The 18,290-nt window shown below is 36.4% G+C and overlaps 1 protein-coding gene and 1 long non-coding RNA gene across 4 annotated transcripts; one reads left to right on the forward strand and one right to left on the reverse strand.

Moving 5' to 3' along the window:
- Positions 1-1,436: 1,436 nt before the first annotated feature.
- On the reverse strand, positions 1,437-3,881 carry LOC108552741 (uncharacterized). 3 transcript variants are annotated; one of them, XR_001890583.1, is made up of 8 exons: positions 3,777-3,881; positions 3,565-3,711; positions 3,338-3,475; positions 3,141-3,185; positions 2,770-3,082; positions 2,280-2,682; positions 1,571-2,187; positions 1,437-1,463 (listed from the first exon to the last, which is right to left on the reverse strand). It is a non-coding gene; the product is annotated as an uncharacterized LOC108552741 (long non-coding RNA). The 3 variants fall into 3 exon arrangements; XR_001890587.1 differs by having other exon boundaries at positions 2,770-3,185; positions 3,338-3,463; XR_001890582.1 differs by having other exon boundaries at positions 2,770-3,185.
- Positions 3,882-6,671: 2,790 nt separating this feature from the next.
- On the forward strand, positions 6,672-10,440 carry LOC108552770 (popeye domain-containing protein 3). The gene is made up of 7 exons (XM_017907432.1): positions 6,672-6,800; positions 6,911-7,045; positions 7,420-7,601; positions 8,163-8,402; positions 8,540-8,692; positions 9,934-10,078; positions 10,165-10,440. Exons 1-7 carry the CDS (start codon positions 6,746-6,748, stop codon positions 10,335-10,337), a joined length of 1,083 nt encoding a protein of 360 aa, XP_017762921.1. The 5' UTR covers positions 6,672-6,745; the 3' UTR covers positions 10,338-10,440.
- The last annotated feature ends 7,850 nt before the right edge of the window (positions 10,441-18,290 follow it).

Here is an 18,290-nt window from a genome sequence, read left to right on the forward strand (position 1 = left end):
ATATTAAAATATATTCGGAGCACATAACCAGAGTTAGTAATCTATTCGAGTAACATCAGAGCCATCTGTGAGGTTAGACTCGAAACTCGAGTCCCGCAACGAGATCGGCAGTGGAAAATTCACTAATTACTCAATATCGGTGATTAATTTACGAACTTTTATAATTGCATCGTAAAGCCAGATCCTTCAAGAACTTTCCAATATATTTTTCGAAATAAATTTATCCCTAATTAATTAATTATTAATAATTATTCTGCGCAGTGTTTGAATTGTTGTCGAAGACGCCATTGGTTTTTCATTAATTACTATCCTCTACGCAATTAATTTATGAAGCTTTGTGCACTTTTTAGAAAGACAATGTTCTTGCGAATCTTCTCATATCACTTTTGTTCATATTTTGATTCTAGTTTCATTGAGTATTAAATATTTTCACGGAAGGTCGTGATGGTCGCCGTTACGAAATCATAGATGCCATGAAACAAAAATTAATAACTAACAATTTAGAGTTAAATTCTTTACGAAGATAATATAAGAATGTAGCCTGAAGTTCCAGCTTTGCAATGAAATTATAAAAGTCCACAAATTGTTTACGGAAATTGAGTTATTAATATTTTTTCACTGCCGGGGCCATTCTATCCTTTTCTATCCCCTCTCTGTCCTTGTCAGTCACGTGATCAGCTGTCCGTCGACCTCCTTGCCTATTCTATATTCCTATCACTTTTATGCTTTTTGAGCCCAAATCATAGATGGCGTTGATTGAAGGCGCTTGAATTTGAATTGTTCATTATCCTAATAAATTAATTCGACAGTGGAAAATTAACAAGTCTTGAATTTCACTAATTAATTCATGAATTTTTATAGTTGCATCGCAAAGTTGAAACTATAGGCAGCATTCTTCTGTCATTTTCAGGAATAATTTGATATTAATTAATTTGTTATTAATAATTAATTGAAGGCGTGCGTGATTTCGTACCAACGATCATGATCATTTGAGAAAATATTAAATAATGGACTAAACTAGAAGTACAACGTGAGCAAAAATGTATGAGAAGATGCCCAAGGATATCCTTTTTATAACGTGTGCATGGAATTTATAAATTGATTGTATAAAGTATGATAATTATTTTCAAACGATCAATGCCTTCAGTATCAGTGCAATCATTATTATAAAATAATTAATTAAAAAAGGAAGTAATTTATCCAGAATTGCCAAAGACGTCAAATGCACGAAAGAAATAAATATGTATAATTATCTTCCTGTCTGAATGAAATCAATACTAACTTTTGCCAGAAGCAACTATCAATTTGGAATATTTTAGCATGAGACCACTTTAGTAATTCTAGTATTGAAATGAGCAAAACTCTTAGTACAAAGATTATGCTGTATCATTTATTCAATTATATTGTCAATACAAATCTTAATCTGTAATATTCATTGCGTACTTCTTGCGGAGTTTACTTTCCTTGAAACGAATTTGCAAACAAAATTGCTCTATTACTCTCAGATGTCGAAGAATATTAGTTTCTTAAAAAACGTGTAATTCATATGTGAGATCTCTCTCCTACTCACTTTTTATATGCAGTTATATTCATTGCTGTTGAAGAACTTTTATTCTGTAAATAAGTTGCAAAATACGCAGCTTTCATGCACAATTTCTTTCCCATTTCAGTTGTACAGGCGTGCTCGTATCTTGTCTAATAATGTTCGATTAAGTCTTTCCATTCAGTTGAGGTGTATACAGTGTCCTATAATCTAGTATAATTACTTTCTGTCTGCATCAATTTTTGTATTCTAGACTGATAAACACACTTCCTTCTATTATAGCATCTAAGTCTATGCGTTATTCCACTTTGCTCTTGCTGCTGCAACATAATTAAACAATCTCTGTAATGCTTCAGTATATGATTGCATAAAATATATCATCACGAAATTAGTAAAATCTAAGGCTGTCATTGCATATTTATTTCCGTTCCACATCTCTAGCTCTCTAGGCCCACATATAGCAGAATGTATAATTTCAAGCTGATTTTTGCCCGTGTTCTCATCTCTCCAAATGGTGTCCTCAATTGTTTTGTATAGAGAAAGTATCCTGTATTCTCTACTTCCTACCTTTAGTACTCTTTTTGTTAATTTCATTGTCAATGCTTTCTTGAATAACTGCTAGTCTACCAGCTCCTCGTTTCTCTCTACAAGTATAAAGTCAGTTATTACAGCTCTTACCAACAAATATTTTTTCTTCATTCTTAGAAACTATTACTTTATTTTCTTTGAACATTACCTCACTATCATCTCGAGCTATCAAATTTATTGACAATAAATTCTGTCTCAAGTGTAGAATATACAAACCATATTCAGGCATACAACAATCTGACGTGTTCTAAATTTCACTTTAGTTTCCATGGAAATATTTCTCTATGCTGATCCAATTTCCATTCTTATTCCTTCCTATTTTTCAAAATATTCTAGTTTATTAACCATATGGTTCATTGGTCTCAAGTCCAAAATCCATTAGTCTGTTCCATCGCTCTTTACCAAGAAGCAGATTTTCTTTTATCTTGATGTCTTTTTCTTTCCATCATGCTTTTAAAATAACAATTTAAATGATTTTTCCAAATAATTAGACTTCTTACATGTAACACAGAGAGAGTACACTTCTTAAGTTTCGTGTTTTCTTCCTAATCCTAGAAATTTATTTGATTTTTATCCTAATCTTTCAAAACTGAAATATTTAATTTCTTTGTTACCCTATTTGTTTGTCCAATATGTACTTGCAAAATATTTAGTTGAGTTGCACTTGAAACCCCACTTCTCCTGAGGTTTGAAGGCTAGAGATCTGCGTTTCCCCTTGCTTCCTTGACAATCTGTTCAATTTTGAGATTATCTATTTCCTTTTCTTCTTTCTGTGTTAACTCCCAGCCATTTGCAAATACACAATCTAGAAACATACATAAGATTTTAGTTATAAGCATTGTTTTTTCTATCTTACTCCCTAATGCATGTAATTTGAAAACTTATCTGTTTGATACGCAATGTGGGTTACAATATCATATTCCAACTTATGTTTATACAGGAAGAATTCCTCTGTAACAGAATATCTTTGTTGTTCTGTATTCTTCTCATGGATATTGTTTAATTTTACCCATATCTCATAACTCGATGTAAGGTTGATACTAAAATTCCTCCCCTACGGTTGAAACTATCAAATTGTGTAACTACACATTAACTTCCAGATACTTGTAAAATACATGATACCTGTGTAGCAATGTAGTTAAGATTTTAGTCATAAGCATTGTTTATTCTATTTTATGTCCTAATGAATGTAATTTGAAAACTTACCTGTCAGCCACGCAGTGTGGGTTACTATATGATGTTTTGCTGTTTTGTATCCTTCTCATAGATATTGCTTAATTTTGCCCATGTCTCATAACTTGACGTACAGGTTATCAAGTAATAATACCTTCCCTACGATTGAAACTATCATATTTTGTAATTACACATTTTTAACCAATCTTGTTCGCAGTTTCCTACATTTCTTAGTTCTTTGATTATATGTCAATACAAACCTTAAGACCATAGCGTGAAGACCACTGTAAATTTTCAAATATGATATCCATCTTGATCCTTTCATCTATTGGTACTTCCAATTTCCTTCTCGAATTTTCTTTTCCGCACTCAAACACGTGGCCTACAGTGTGTTTGCAGTCCATAACCTGTTGATTTATTTTTTCACTTAAAGCATGCACAACCTAAACACATTCCACCTTACATTACTCACCGGAGGTATCCTTTTGTTTTCATCGCTGCCACAATCTCATGTCATTCTTTCCAGTTATAGATTAATTCGCCGTTTACAGTCGAAAATATCCATTACACAATTACCGTCCAATAATAACATGTATCTGGAGCATATAACCAAAGTTAGTAACCATTCAAATTCAAGCGTCTTCGATCAGCGCCGTCTATGAGTTTGGATTGGAATCTTGAACCTTTGTTGTCGTTTGAATTTTCATTCGGTATTAGAAAATTAACAAGTTACTCAATTTCTGCGATTAATTTATGAACTTTTATAATTTCATTGTAAAGGCGCAGCCTTGGCGAACTTTCTAATATAACTTTTGATATAAATTGGCCCCTAATTAATTAATTATTAATTATTATTCTACCGAGTGCTTGAATTGTTGTTTTCATTAATTAATTACAATCTTTTATGCAATTAATTTATTAATTGGATGAACATATAATGAAGAGAATATCCTTGGGCATCTTCTTATATGACTTTTGTTCACATTTTATTTTTAGATTTATTCATTAGTTAATATTTTCTCGAGAGATTATCCCGGTCAATATTACGAAATCATGAACGCCTTAAAGTAATTATTAACAGCAAGCTAATTAGCAACAAATTGTTATCCAATTTTATATAAGAAAACCAGAAACACAATGTGATTAGAAATTTATGAAAAGATGCCCAAGGATATTCTTTTTATAACGTTTGCATGGAATTTATAAATTGATTGTATAAAGAATAATAATTAATGTCAAACGATCAATGCCTTCGGTATGAGTGCAATAATTATTACAAAATAATTAATTAAAAAAGGAATTAATTTATTCTGAATTACCAATAGGGTCAAATGCATGAAAGAAATAAGTATATATAATTACCTTCCTATCAGAATGAAATCAATAGTAACTTTTGATAGGACAACTATAAATTTGCTATATTTTATGCATGAGACCACTTTAATAATTCTAGTATTGAAATGAACAAAAAGATACTTAGTACAAAGATTGTGCTGTATCATTTATTTAACTATATTGTACAAAACAAAACTTTATCTGTAATATTCTTTGGATAATTCTTGCAGAGTCTAATTTCCTTGAAACGAATCTGCAAATAAAATTTATTAGCAGTAAATTTAATTTATTAATTATTTATTATTAAGTATTAACTTATAACTTAATTATTTTATTAATTTTTAATTTTATTACAAGTAAAATTATTTTATTAATTAATTATTTTAGGGTTTTCATAATTTTTCATTAATTGTGCTTTTAAATAATTTTATCGTTTTTTTTTTCAATTAATGTTTTAAATATTTTTGTCAATAATTATATTATTAATCTAATCAGTGTTTATTACTTATTTCTCAAGTATTTAAATTTCTTCGTTTACCTTAATTTAACTATTTTTTTAAATATATGCTCGAGGCGATTTAATTACGTGATTAGTGCTTAAATAAGTTTCTGTTATAATTACTAATATATAATTCCTATTATTATTACTAACTTTTTGTCCAGAATAAATGTTAACATTTTTTCAAAAGTGTGATTGATCGGAATAACTTACTCGTTCGTTCTTGCTATTTCTCGCGTCCATTTATACCCGATATCGGCCATGCAAGAACGGCTGCGTGTCCGTGATTTCGTGAGTGTGTTAGTGCGAAAAAAATGTCAACAAATGGAGGGGAACCGCAGTTGGTACGGACATCGCCACGCTGTAGAATGAGAATAACACCACGTTGGCGGTTGAGAACAACCGAATGAAGCGAGCTACGATGCTACGTATGGTAAGTCGCATGTTTTTTGTTTTCTTTGTCTCCTATCGTTTCGTAGAACGAATGGTTCGAAACGGCACGGGTGACTGGTTGTATTATATTATTTTCATAGCGAGCATAGCGGCCACGAACGTTCTTGTATTATAATACCAATGTATAATAACTTTCGTGCAAAATATATTTCTGAGGTATATTTGTTGCCTTGTACATAGCGTATTACAATTTCAATTAAATAAATTCCATAACAGAAATTTAGGAATTTTTCGTCATTCATTTCATTCGTTTCAATTGCTATTTCGCGCTATTTTTATCGAATGCAAGTACAAGGTCTGCTACAGTAGTTTCCAAAATCAAAATAATTGTCTCAGTAGGGTCAATTTTTAATTTCAATTCCTTTATTTTTATGTAATGCATGTCTTCTTTCTTTGCTATTCAAGTTTTCATATTATTTTTTTCTCGAATCTCAACATCCTAATTTATTTATTATTACTAATCACGATTTTCAGACAGGATTTTCCAGTAAATATGAAGACAACAAGTAACTGAAATTTAAAATCGTCGCGTTCATGTCTTATGCATGTACGCATGCGCAAGTTTAGATGAGACTGCTTATAGGTACGTGGACACGGTTTAGTTCACAAGTTTAAATACAAAATTTTACGACTGACAATGCGATAGTGCACGATGTATGTTCCTCATTTATGTGCCGTAATTAGGTTTATGAAACATTAGCCGGTTTAAGAATAATTTTACTTAGAGTATAATTTCACGTAGAAATATTTAATCATTAAGATATTATTATATAGCTGTACTCTATTATATAAAATATTACTATTATCACGTATATGGTAATGCAGCTGGTTTTTCTTTTAAATATATTCTAACTAACCAAGTCTAACGAAGATTCACTTTTGATCAACTTTATCAACGCGTTTCTACCTTACCTGCAATGAATACGTTCGCCTCAAAGACGGCTGCATTACTTGCACGGAAGAGAATCGATCTAAGGGGTTGGCGCAGGCGCCACAGGGGGTAGCATACGCCGCGCCCCTGCGTGGATACGAGAAGACTGATAAATTTCACCAAAACAAACCAGTGAGCATGGACACTAGGAATAAGTAGCTGTTAGAGATCCATCGTTCTTCTATTTCCCTTTACACCATTCATCGATAGCGATTTAGCCAACATGAGTCCTGGACTCGGACACGACCCTCTTCCTTCGTATAATATCACCGCATTAGGTAAACTCCAGCATGTGCGACCGTTCTTTCTTGCATGGAATTTTTCATATAGAATTCATGTGGTGTATCGTGTATACTTTGTCAAATGTAACTTATTTTATCGTTTTCAGGTAATACGGCATTATGTCTGTGGCAGCAGCCGCAGCACATACTATTTCAATTGGCGAATTTCTGCTTCGCGTTGTCGTATTCAGCACCCTCCTCTAGGAAAGGAATATTATTTATGCATTCTGTGTTAATAATAGGTAAATAGATCTACTTTGAGTGTCCACAGGTTTAATATTTCATAGATAACATTTTGCGTTGAGTAATTATTCGACACTTTACACGTTTGCATATCGAATAACATGTTTCTATTTTTATTGGGATAAAGATAGAAATTTATAAATGGGCATGCAGTGCAAATTAAATATATCAGAACTAAGTATAACAGATTAATATATCCATCTTTCAGTGTAATAAATTAATAACAATATTTATCCATTAATACATAATATTTTTCATACTATACATTTTATTAATAGTTATACGAAGTCAGATTATATTATAATCTAAAAATTAATAAAACAGTTGAAAGTAGAAAATTACATTATTACATTTTGCTACTCTCTGATTCCAGGCTTCATGTTGCTATCTGGTTGGGCATGGCACGTGATCTGTGCCCCGGACATCTTCTCCTGGAACTTCAGTTTCCTGGTGCTGAACATTGGCCAACTGGTCTATATCGTTTATCAAATGAGACCAGTTCGATTCGACCCAGAATTAGAAGAAGCTTATCACACCCTGTTCTACCCGTTCAAAGTGAGTACTTCGAATAGTTCGCGAATCGTTTTCAAAGGCCCTGTACGCAGTTAACGTATTTTCCGCATAGAAAAGAATTGCACCTCACGCTACTCGACTTTTCAATCTCTCGCGTGTCTCAAGGCATCGCATGATCTTAACGCGAAATTGTTCTCCTCGGTATTAATTTAAACGTCACAAAAGTTTCTAAACACTGTTCCTGTAGCGAAACAACGTTCAAGATTATCGGACTTGTCACGTTTCGAAGGGACGACATGTACAGGGAAATTGTTGTTGTAATATGCAAAAGCTGTATATAGAAAGGAAAAAAATGATAAAGGAACTACGTGGCACATTTTTTTCGAATTTTGTATTAATTGAGAAACATGAGAAATTCTAAAAGTCTTCATATATAAAAGAAGAGCTGAAAGACAATTTTAATAACGATTTTTTAAAAGTAACGATACTTTTGTGATACACAAAGATTCTTGATATGAATGGAACAGATACGTGACTTAGGTTGTTTATTTAGAGCAAAAGGAATTTATTTTGTTTAGTTTATCTCCTTTTTCCCTCAAACAGGTGTCTCGGCTGCAATTTAAAAGGCTCGTGTCCCCAGAATTTGCATCCATAATGTCTTTGCACGCTGGCGAAGCGTATGCAATGCAAAACTTAACACGAACCGACAGATTGGGGCTGTTGCTTAGCGGCAAGGTTAATGTTCTTAGCGATTCGAATTTCCTGCATCCCATTCTGCCTTGCGAGTTCTTGGATTCGCCGGAATTCGAAAGTTCTCGGGCCTCTGTCGATGACAAATTTAAGGTATAAAACTTATTATGTATTTCGTGATATCTTAATTAACATAATCCCAATTTGTAGAATTCTTGACAGTTGTTTAAAATTTTATTTAAAAATTCAAGATTTATCAGGTTAAATGAACGTGGTACATTTTCTCTTAGGTATCGATTGTCGCCGCAAGCTCGTGCAGATACTTATATTGGCAAAGATCCGCATTAGAATATCTTCTCGTAAAAGAAGCATACCTCGCGACAGTTTTAACAACCTTGGTTGCCAGGGACATCGCAACAAAGTTGTACGCTATGAATAATAAGGTAACAACAGCCGCTGATTACATTATTAATTCCTTTGATGCTGAGGATGAATATACTTGACCATTGTTGAGCGTTCGCTGAAGATAGAGGGTGCTTAAAATCACTCGTTAAAGGATTCTTCGAATTTTCTTCAGATTCGAAGGACTCTATCATCTTATAAATAATTTCTCGATCGATATACAATCTTATTGACACGCATCTATAGCAATAGAAGGTTGATATTGTGGTATTTCGAACAGTGAAGGACGCTAACAAAGAAATAGTATTAAGAGTGATAGCAGGGTGAATGGGTGTATGGACTTACTTCACTTCGAACAATAGGGTCGGGTTCGACTCGGGCGTTCAGGGCGATATCTAGGATGCAGGCGAAAAAACAAACGATAGCGCGAAGGAATCATTTTGACAGGATATCTATGACTGTATCGAGTGATCGAGAAAGAAAGCCTGTGTAAGAAAAGAGAGAGTTTTGACTTTAAGTAAGGGTACAAGGGCGCGGGCGAGGCAAGATGCGTGTAGTCGAGAGGTAGTGAATAAAGGATCGTGTGTTTGAGAGTTAGAGTTGAAAGAAACTTAGTGAAATATTTCAGTTAACCCTTTGCGGATAAGGGCCTCGTATATACGTTTGGCAGAAACAACTGGTAGGGCCGAGGGACTCGGTCGAGGGACAGCACCCGCTATTGCGGCCTTGTGTTCGCAGGTCCCAAATTATGTCGTGGACTGTTTTATGTCCTTATTGTCAACGTCGCTATGAACGAAAATCGCGTTTAAGTAGAAATGAGCGCTGGTAGTTTTGAATGACTATCGCGGCAGCGGCTCGGCCCCACGGTACGGTTTACTCAAAATCACTCCGTCCGCAAAGGACACGTTAAAACGCCACATCGGTCCCTAGGGACCGGCGCTAGACTTTCCGTTCAGGCCCTGTCGGTCCTTTTGGACCGGTGATAGATTTTTCGTTTATGTTATTGCTGCGCGCGCGTCGGTCCTTGCATACTTGGAAGGGCCCGCATGATGGCTAACTGTGGCGTAAACGGAACGGCATATAAAATCAGCGTGGCGTTTAACGTGTTAAATAACTCTGTTTAGTTATTGAAAAAGAGTGATTGTTTATTAGACGCGCAGATCTCTGTCAGCATAAGATGAATCTAACAGTAATCCTACAATATTCACGATTTAATATTCAGCTAACACCTCTAATAGATTTAGAGACTTGGCACCAGGTTCTCAGCCTAACGTCTGGTTAGATTGTTACAGACAAAGGATCGCATTTGGATATAAGACTTCCAACGATCAGCGCAGGGCTGTCGATAAGCGGCGAATACAGAAGTCCAAGAGCATCCAGACAAGCGTTGATTCGCAGGAAAGAATCATCTTTGTCTTCCGATAATGGTAACCTCTCGTACTCAATTTTCGTTTCTGAAGAGCTGAGATAATTAGGAATTATGAACAATAAAATAATACTCGAATTTTTCCAGGTATTTCTAATTTAAAAGATCGTCCAGCAAACAACCTTGCCAAGAAAGGTGCTCCAAACATGGAACCTCTGCCGGAAATGCCTTCTTGCGACGACCTGGCATCCAGTGGCGTGGAGAGTTGGTTGGACTCGTCGAGCAAGTATCACAGTTGCGAGATCGTGGACGAAGAATAGCAGGAGGCCTCCTTAACGCCGGACACGTTTTACGAAAGAGACAGCGACTAGTGTCCACGTTAAGGTGTTATACAATGTGAGACGAAGACTGCAGATTTTTTAATTGAACAGCACAAAAACGACAGTTCGAGGAAACCTTACCTTTAAATTACTCCAATGTTATCCAAAAGTGTTATCTAAGGCTGATTATTGTTGCATCCTTGGACGATGCAATTGGTGCTTTCGTTTGGTGAACGCGACGTTTCTCGTTTATAATAGCTGAGAACCTGTTCATAGCGTTTTGAAAGAAATGCCGCAAGAAAAACCGTGATATTGCATATGAAATCGTTTTGATAAATGATGGCAGAACGTTGTTGATTTTGTACTAGTTTGATACTAGGTCGTGTAGTTGTACGAATAGGACGTTTTTACACGGTGTGTTAACCCTCTGTCGAGTTTCGTTGGTTTACTATTTATTGTGCTTGTTTTATTTGTATTATAAAATAGCTTACAGCGATTCACTTTTTGTTAGAATTAAAATGCAGAAGGTAAAAGTAATATATATATATATTTAAAATGATACGTAGGGTTATATAGTAAACAAAGTAACTATTTAGATATTGCAGTTTCGTTCGATAGAGGGTTAAACAAATGGGCACCACATTTTTGGAGAAAGGTGAATGATAAATTCATTTTATTTTATTTCATTTTCTAATAAGAGTATATTAATTACATTAGAGAATATTCATTGTCAAGAAAGAATGGATATTCGAAAAGCAGGTAGATATTTTATTTCAAAGACGTTAGTAGAGGAGTACAGTCAAATTTCTGACAGCCTAAGCGAATGAACACCAAATGAAGTGAGAAGTATCGGACGACAGTTATCCGACAGACCTAGCCTTCAAGGAACTTCAAGCGTTTATCTAAAGAATAAGACGCATCGAAACCTCAGGTGTAGTGTTCAAAGATGAATTCGAGACACATTTTTCCGCGATTTAGGGCGAGTTGATACGCACAGGCGATGTCGTTTGCGTTTCAGAATTTCGAGCACGTGAACGTAGCAATTTTGGGAATTAATATTAGGCTATCGCGAAAATGATTGTAGCGAACGTGTTACTAATTAACGGCCATGATAATGGCAAAATAATGGGAGCCTTTGAAGCATCGAAAGTTCCAAGGGCTACTTGCGTGGAAGTGCTTATGCAGCAAGATATCTAAAGTCGACAAACGATTACTATCGTGTATAATTATACCGCAATAATGATCGGGAGTTTCTGAATTGTTCCTTAGATAAGTGCACGAATTATTTTATAAGCAAAATTTTCTACCTTAGGAGCTTTTGTAGGTCACTATTACGAACATTTCTTTCTGTCTATATATACATATATATATACACACATATATATTGTATACGGTGGGCATTTTTTATAGGAAACACGTTTGAGACCTTTGTTCGTGAAATCCATGTGTAGCTAGAATTTTATAGCGGTTTTAATGTGTAATTGTACGTATTGCACACACACATACACACATACACGTACGCATAAACGATGGAAACTTGTTGATGAAAAAGAAAAAAACTGTTGCAATTAATATTAAGCGATTATATATACGAGGATAAATCCGAGCACAAAGGGCTTCGTATTTTATAATGCACAAATTTATATAGGGGCGCATTCTTACTTTTTTTTGTTGAATATTATATACAATCGTGTGTTTCTATCAATTTTCGAAGGTACTCTATACAAGCGTATGAGAACGATATTTTATTATTTAGTGATTTAGGAGGACGATGGAACTGTTATCGCGTATTCAGGAAATCTTTTTTCCTCGAATATATTGTTTCCCTGTAATTTTATTGTATCTCACAACGGAGAGCGTATTTTTATTAAGAATTTTGTTAAAATTTTCACGCTTTCTTCTTCCAGTCTTTATATACGAGGGATTGTTACATGTACTGCTTATTGAACTTTTTATTCGAAACATTGACTCTGTTTTAAGATGTTGGCTGCGTGTTTGTAATTTGTATGCTAGAGTAACGATTAAGAAGAGCAGGGTCCGGTGTATATATACATTGTTAACTTTGCACTGTAGCGTCACACCGATGGCAATATGGAAGATCGATCGAACGATCGGGATAGTTTATAGAATTGAAATACGTGTTTTGTACAGATTTTAATCACTGTTTTCTTGTTGTCAATGAATACAATGAACGAGAACGAAAATTTGCACGAAAATTTGTACGGTTTATTCATCGACGCCACTGACCATTCTTCCGTCAGCTGTTATATTTTGTTTCCGGCTGAAAAAGCGCAAATTGTATCGTAGATGAACAAATTGAGAAACGTTGAAATTAAATTTTGGTTCATATGGTAGATAGCAAATCGTCGATCACCTGTTTCGCTATTAAGATTTACATTTATAAACTATCGAATAATATAAGTAACAATGAGAAGTATGTTTTATTTTAAGAAAAATTGGACAATTTTTTAGAACCATTGTTAAAAAAAGAAATCATTAAAATTTTTTTAACGACACAAGATTTTACTCGTGGGCTTATTTCATTCTTATAACAACATTCTTGTTGCTTTTAAATACTCATAAATCACGTTAAATCACATTTCATTTAAAAATTGTTATCACATCACCAACCAAAGATTTTTATAAAAATCCTTTCCTCATCTCAGGCCCCGTTAGCTAATTTACAACATGCACGAATAATTCCTCCATTGAATCAGTGGAAATGGAGGTCGTACAAGGAATACAAATCTCGTATAGCCGGGGGCGATCGGCCAGATTGGCAGAAACAAATATAGGGTGGCAATTAACATTTGCTTTATTATCTTTTCGCTCTATCTTGTCTGGAAGGCAATTATCTAGCTCAACTCAAAGCCTCGAAATAGCACGGATAGTCGGAGCAGGCTTCCAGCGAAAGAAGATTGATCTAATGGCGAAATACATCGGTCGAGTCATCCGTAAGTGTAACTACCAACGAGATTCACTGGAATAGCCCAATTCCAGCATCTTCGATTTCACGAACCTCAGTGGAAAATGTGTGGTGTGTTGCACGATTTACCATTCATCAGCTTATGAAACGTGATTCGTCCAACATGCGATTTTATTTCCCTAAATATTTCTACCAGTTTCTGAACGAGAAGCATGAACAACACTGATTCCGATTACTCGTTCAAGGTTTAATTCATTATAATAAAATTAATCGTCCGTTTCCAATTATATAGTATGTAGTAGAGAAATCGATATATTCCAATGTACTTTTCATATTAAAGTACGTTTCGAGTGATAAATCTCTGCAAAATGGTAATCTTAATTAAGAGAGGAGCAGAGATATATGGCAGGAAGGCCGTGAATTAAGGACGACGATACGCGTGAAAAATTATCGCGATTGTTCACGAGATGGATCGATTAAACGATAAAACTAACAGCGAAAGCAGCTTATTTCCGTACGACTGTTTGGTAGTCAAAACTTCGCGTGACAATGTTCAATGAACTTCGGCCATCAAGTCGGGGCATTAAAGTATAAAAACCTCATTATGCACGGGATGATACCATGCGATAGCATTACGTTCGAAGTAATACTCATCTGTCAGATCGATAAAATGCAAAACCTGATATTTACATTTACACTTTGTTTATACTTTGCATAATCAGACGAAGATATTAAGTATAGTTAATAGGAAAATTTCGGGCTGCACGTATTCAAAATTACGAATTTACTGATTACCAATTAAACGGTATTTATATTCACATTTTGAACTTTTCAAACTTTGCCACGGATGTAAACGAATTTCTGCGAAACGAACATACTGATTTCGTTGTGGAAGCCAGATGCGTTGCGAATTTTCCATGAAATTTTCAACGTTTCAAGTTCCAAATGCTTGCCACTGTTTCCCGATTTGCCTCATTTCTGATTCGTTGTAAAGTGAAACGTTTCCACAAATGTATTCTTGACTATCGGACGACTGAAATTTGATCGTTCGAAAATGCCGATTTGCGACTTTGTCTATGCCATTGTTTCATCTGCAATATCTTCTCGTGACCATAACACTCGTTTCTCTTCATCAACTGGCACACCTGTGAATTCATCTTAAAACTAAATTCGATAATTTTACTTATCGTCAACTTTAAATTTCGTCAGAAATAATTAAACGAAGAAATTGTTAGGGAAAACAGGGAGATTCGTTAGATTTATACAACGAATTCGTTTCGAAATTTCCAGGAGAAATAATAAAAATATGTTGGCAGAAAATGGAAACTAACAAGAAACTGTGTAAAAAGGTCATGGAAGGGGAGCTAGAACAAAATAGGGGTTAGCACAAGGGACGGAAGTAGGATGAAGTTACACAAGCAAACATCAACGAATAGGTACGAAGTATGTAAAGCGTCTAGGAAGTAGAGGAAGTGTGTTACACTGCGATAAACGTACCTCTGAACTTTTTGTTTTCCAAAACTGAGTAAGAAACGGGGCACACGTACGCAAAGGCGAGATAGAGTTGAAAAATTGCGAAAGATCAGAATCCAAAAGGAGCATGACGCGCGATAGAGCGAAGGATGAAAGGGACGTACGTGAAATTATGTCGAATATTTTATCGATAACGAAAGCAATGGAGAGAAAAATTTTGAGGCAGCATAGAAGACAAATTTAATCTCACGAACAGTAGGGAATGAAATTTTAAAGGAACATTTTATAAGAAATAGTTATAAAAATTCGCAAATATAGTAGACGATGCAAGATAATAGGATACAGAGGATGCAAGAAATGGATTAGAAAAGGAAATGAATTCCTTTTACATTCGATCAGGATCAGGCAGCAAAGTATAGAAGAGCAACGACCTAAAATAAAAGCTGAAAAAGCGCGACACAGCACAGCACGACACAAAAAGGTGAAAAAAAGAGCGGAGAAAGTTAGAAAGGAGATGTTGAAAAATACGCGTGGCTAAAGCAGAAAGATCGAAAGGAGGGTAAGGTCTGTGGGGAACGGAGTGCAAGGCACGTAAGTAAATATGAAGGAAGAAGAAAAAAGAAGAAAGGACAAAGAGCGTAGCACGGAAGATGGCAAGGGTTAAACTACCGAAGGGAAGAGCCACTGGTTGGCGGCTACCGAGAGTAGAGAGGAATACAAGGGGGAACATCGTTGTGAAGCAGAAGCAGTGGGCAGCTGAAGGGGTGAGAAACGAAGTTCGTGGGAAGTTGGCGAGATGATGGCGGCGGGTGCTGCCACCTGCGTGGAGGGCGTGGCGCTAGTTCTATCGGAGTTTAGTCTAACGAGAGCTTTGGCACGCGTCGCACAAGTCGGGAGCAGCACTCGTGTCGCTTCAGCCAGCCGCGTGAGAGCGAGAGAGTAACGAAGAAGGAGCGAGAGGGTGGGAGAGCGCGAGAGGTGAACGTTGGTAAGGGAACAGAGAGGCAGGGTAACAGGGAGCGTGAGCGAGACAGAGAGGAAGGACAACGAGGAGAAGACGAAAGGAAATACGAGAGAGAAAAAGATAGATCGAGAGAGCGGGTTAGGTACGGTAGCAGTGAGATGGGTGTATGCGTGTAGCGGAGAAGAGTGGATCGACGACGACGAGGAGAGAAAAGCAATGTCGCGAAGATGAATGAACGATTATTCGGATGCAGTTGATGTTGCGACGATGAGGAAGGTTCCCGAGTCGAGGACGCGGCATGCATTGGCGCCGCTAGAACGAAGGACAGCTGATCTGAAATCACGGTGCTGATCGTGTAAACGAGGAGCACCGAGGCGGCAGTGACCATGGCGCCCCTGCTCGCATGTAAACAGTGCTTCATGCTTGACGCACGCTTCGAGAATAACGTTACTGGTGCCAGCATTCTCGTGGAGAGTAAACGTAGCTACAGCCGCCGTTACCGCCGTTGTTATCGCTGTTCCTCGCGTTCTCGTCGGTTCCCCCGAGTCCGATGAACAGCCATCGAGGTCGCAACGTCGCTGAGAATATCGCGGACGTCCCGAGGCAAGACGGTATGGACGGTAGAGACGAGTCATGATCCTCGTCCTGCTGCGTCACCGTTGTCCTCGTCCTCGTCCTCGCCGTCGTCGTGGTGGTCGTCGTCGCCGCCGCCGCGCCAAACCGTGTTCCGGTCGTTTGTGTTTGTTGATTCGTCGTCGATGCGTCGAACGTGTGTGCGCGTGCAAGACGCTCAACCGAACCTTCCAACGACGGTCAAACGTGATTGATGCGTGACGCATTCAACTGCTACCTAACAAGTGGTAACGAGCCCGAAAAACGAGTACGTTTATGTTTTGTGTTGATCTTCGTGATACGTTTCGATTCGTCCTTTTTCTTTTTCATTCTGTCTACTTACTTTCTGTGTACCTTCTGCGCGGATTTCGACGATTTTTGTCAATTTCTTTTTTATCATCGAATGGTAATCGAACGGTGATCGGAATACAAAGAGAAAGCACATGTAATCTGAACGAACGTGCACCGTGAGAACAGCGTGAACGCAGTGTTACAACGCGTCTTGATAATTTTCGACGTTGCTCGTGGGATTAGACACATCGCATCGGAAACGCGTTTAACCCGCGTGTAGAGTCGTTTTCGTTAACCTTTGTTCGCCTTGAAAGGTTTTTGTGCGATATGTATCATCGTGTTTCTATTCTTCCGTGAGAATCCGAATTGATCTGACACGCGAGAATGGTAGGATAGTCTGTTGCATCAGTCGTAAGTGGCACTTGTATTTCGTCGACGTACCTTTGTTAAAACTCATATTAAAGAGGTTATTTGCCGTTAATAACCGTGTGTCGCATCGATTTTGGAACAGGATGTTTTTGTGAACGAGTAATGGTTTCTCAAACTCGCTTGTGCAACGTTTCATGTGTTATAAGAAGCAAAATGGAGCATTGTCATTAATGATGGAGAATTATAACACCACGATCACCGTACACAACTCTGACTGTCAGTGAATTGAGGTTATATCGTCAAAAACTACCATACTATCCCTCAACGTGTAATTCTCGAAAGTCAGTGATGTTTTCTCATAAGTTTAATTAAATTTCAGAGGTGTACGCCGTAACATTTTTCTTCTGTACGTATATTTCTTGCTTTTGATTAAGATTTTTCGGTGTAGTTAAAGCGAAGCTGCAACTTGCACCGCAAACCAGTCTCATTTCTCTTGCTTTTTTCTCTGCTTTTTGTTTGAAATTTTCACCAATACTGTGAATACCGTGATGCTGTGCTTATTCCGGAAGTTGCCGTTTCAGGACGGTTGCCCTTTTTCAACTCAATTTTTCGTCTGTGTCGAGAAGTTTTGCACACGTTGCGAAGTTCGACAATCGAATCGAATGGACAGGTGGCTCTGTGCAAATCTTTCACGGACTCCTACTCAATGTGACTTCGATCTTCTTATTTCGTCCGTTGTTTCATCAATTTTCTTCGCCCAGTAATACAACTGTGTGATTAATTTTTACGTTCTTGACAGTTCGAAGTTAAGTTAGATTTATTGGCATTGTAATTGGGGAGAAAATTAAAATTCGTTTCTTTATTAAAGCATATTTTATTTTTTTTAGGTAAGAGTTTTATATCGGATCAACGGGAATCATGTTTAATTTATTAATATCGATACCAGAGGGCAGCATTTGCTATTGACAAATGACCGTTATTTAGAGGACCAAATGTTTGTTGAAAGTGAAGTGTTTCTGATAATTGACTGTTATTTCTGATTACGTAGATGTGGGAAATCTAATACTGTTATTCGAGTAAATATATACGTAGCTATAATACGATATTTAATAGTAACAAAATGAAGGTAAAGCAATTACTTTCACTTTCTCCTATTTTTCATTTTTCACGTGTCTCGTATAATTTCTCATAATTCACGTAGCTTCAATATACCAATATCAGCGTGTCCTATTTATTAGATGTTCCTATTTAATAAATGAAATTCCAAGAATTTATGAATAATTTTTTTATACGTTTTTGCTACCCATTAATGTCATCA

The sequence above is a fragment of the Eufriesea mexicana genome, unplaced genomic scaffold, assembly GCF_001483705.2.
Source record: "Eufriesea mexicana isolate 0111107269 unplaced genomic scaffold, ASM148370v2 scaffold10, whole genome shotgun sequence".
Classification (NCBI taxonomy): domain Eukaryota; kingdom Metazoa; phylum Arthropoda; class Insecta; order Hymenoptera; family Apidae; genus Eufriesea; species Eufriesea mexicana.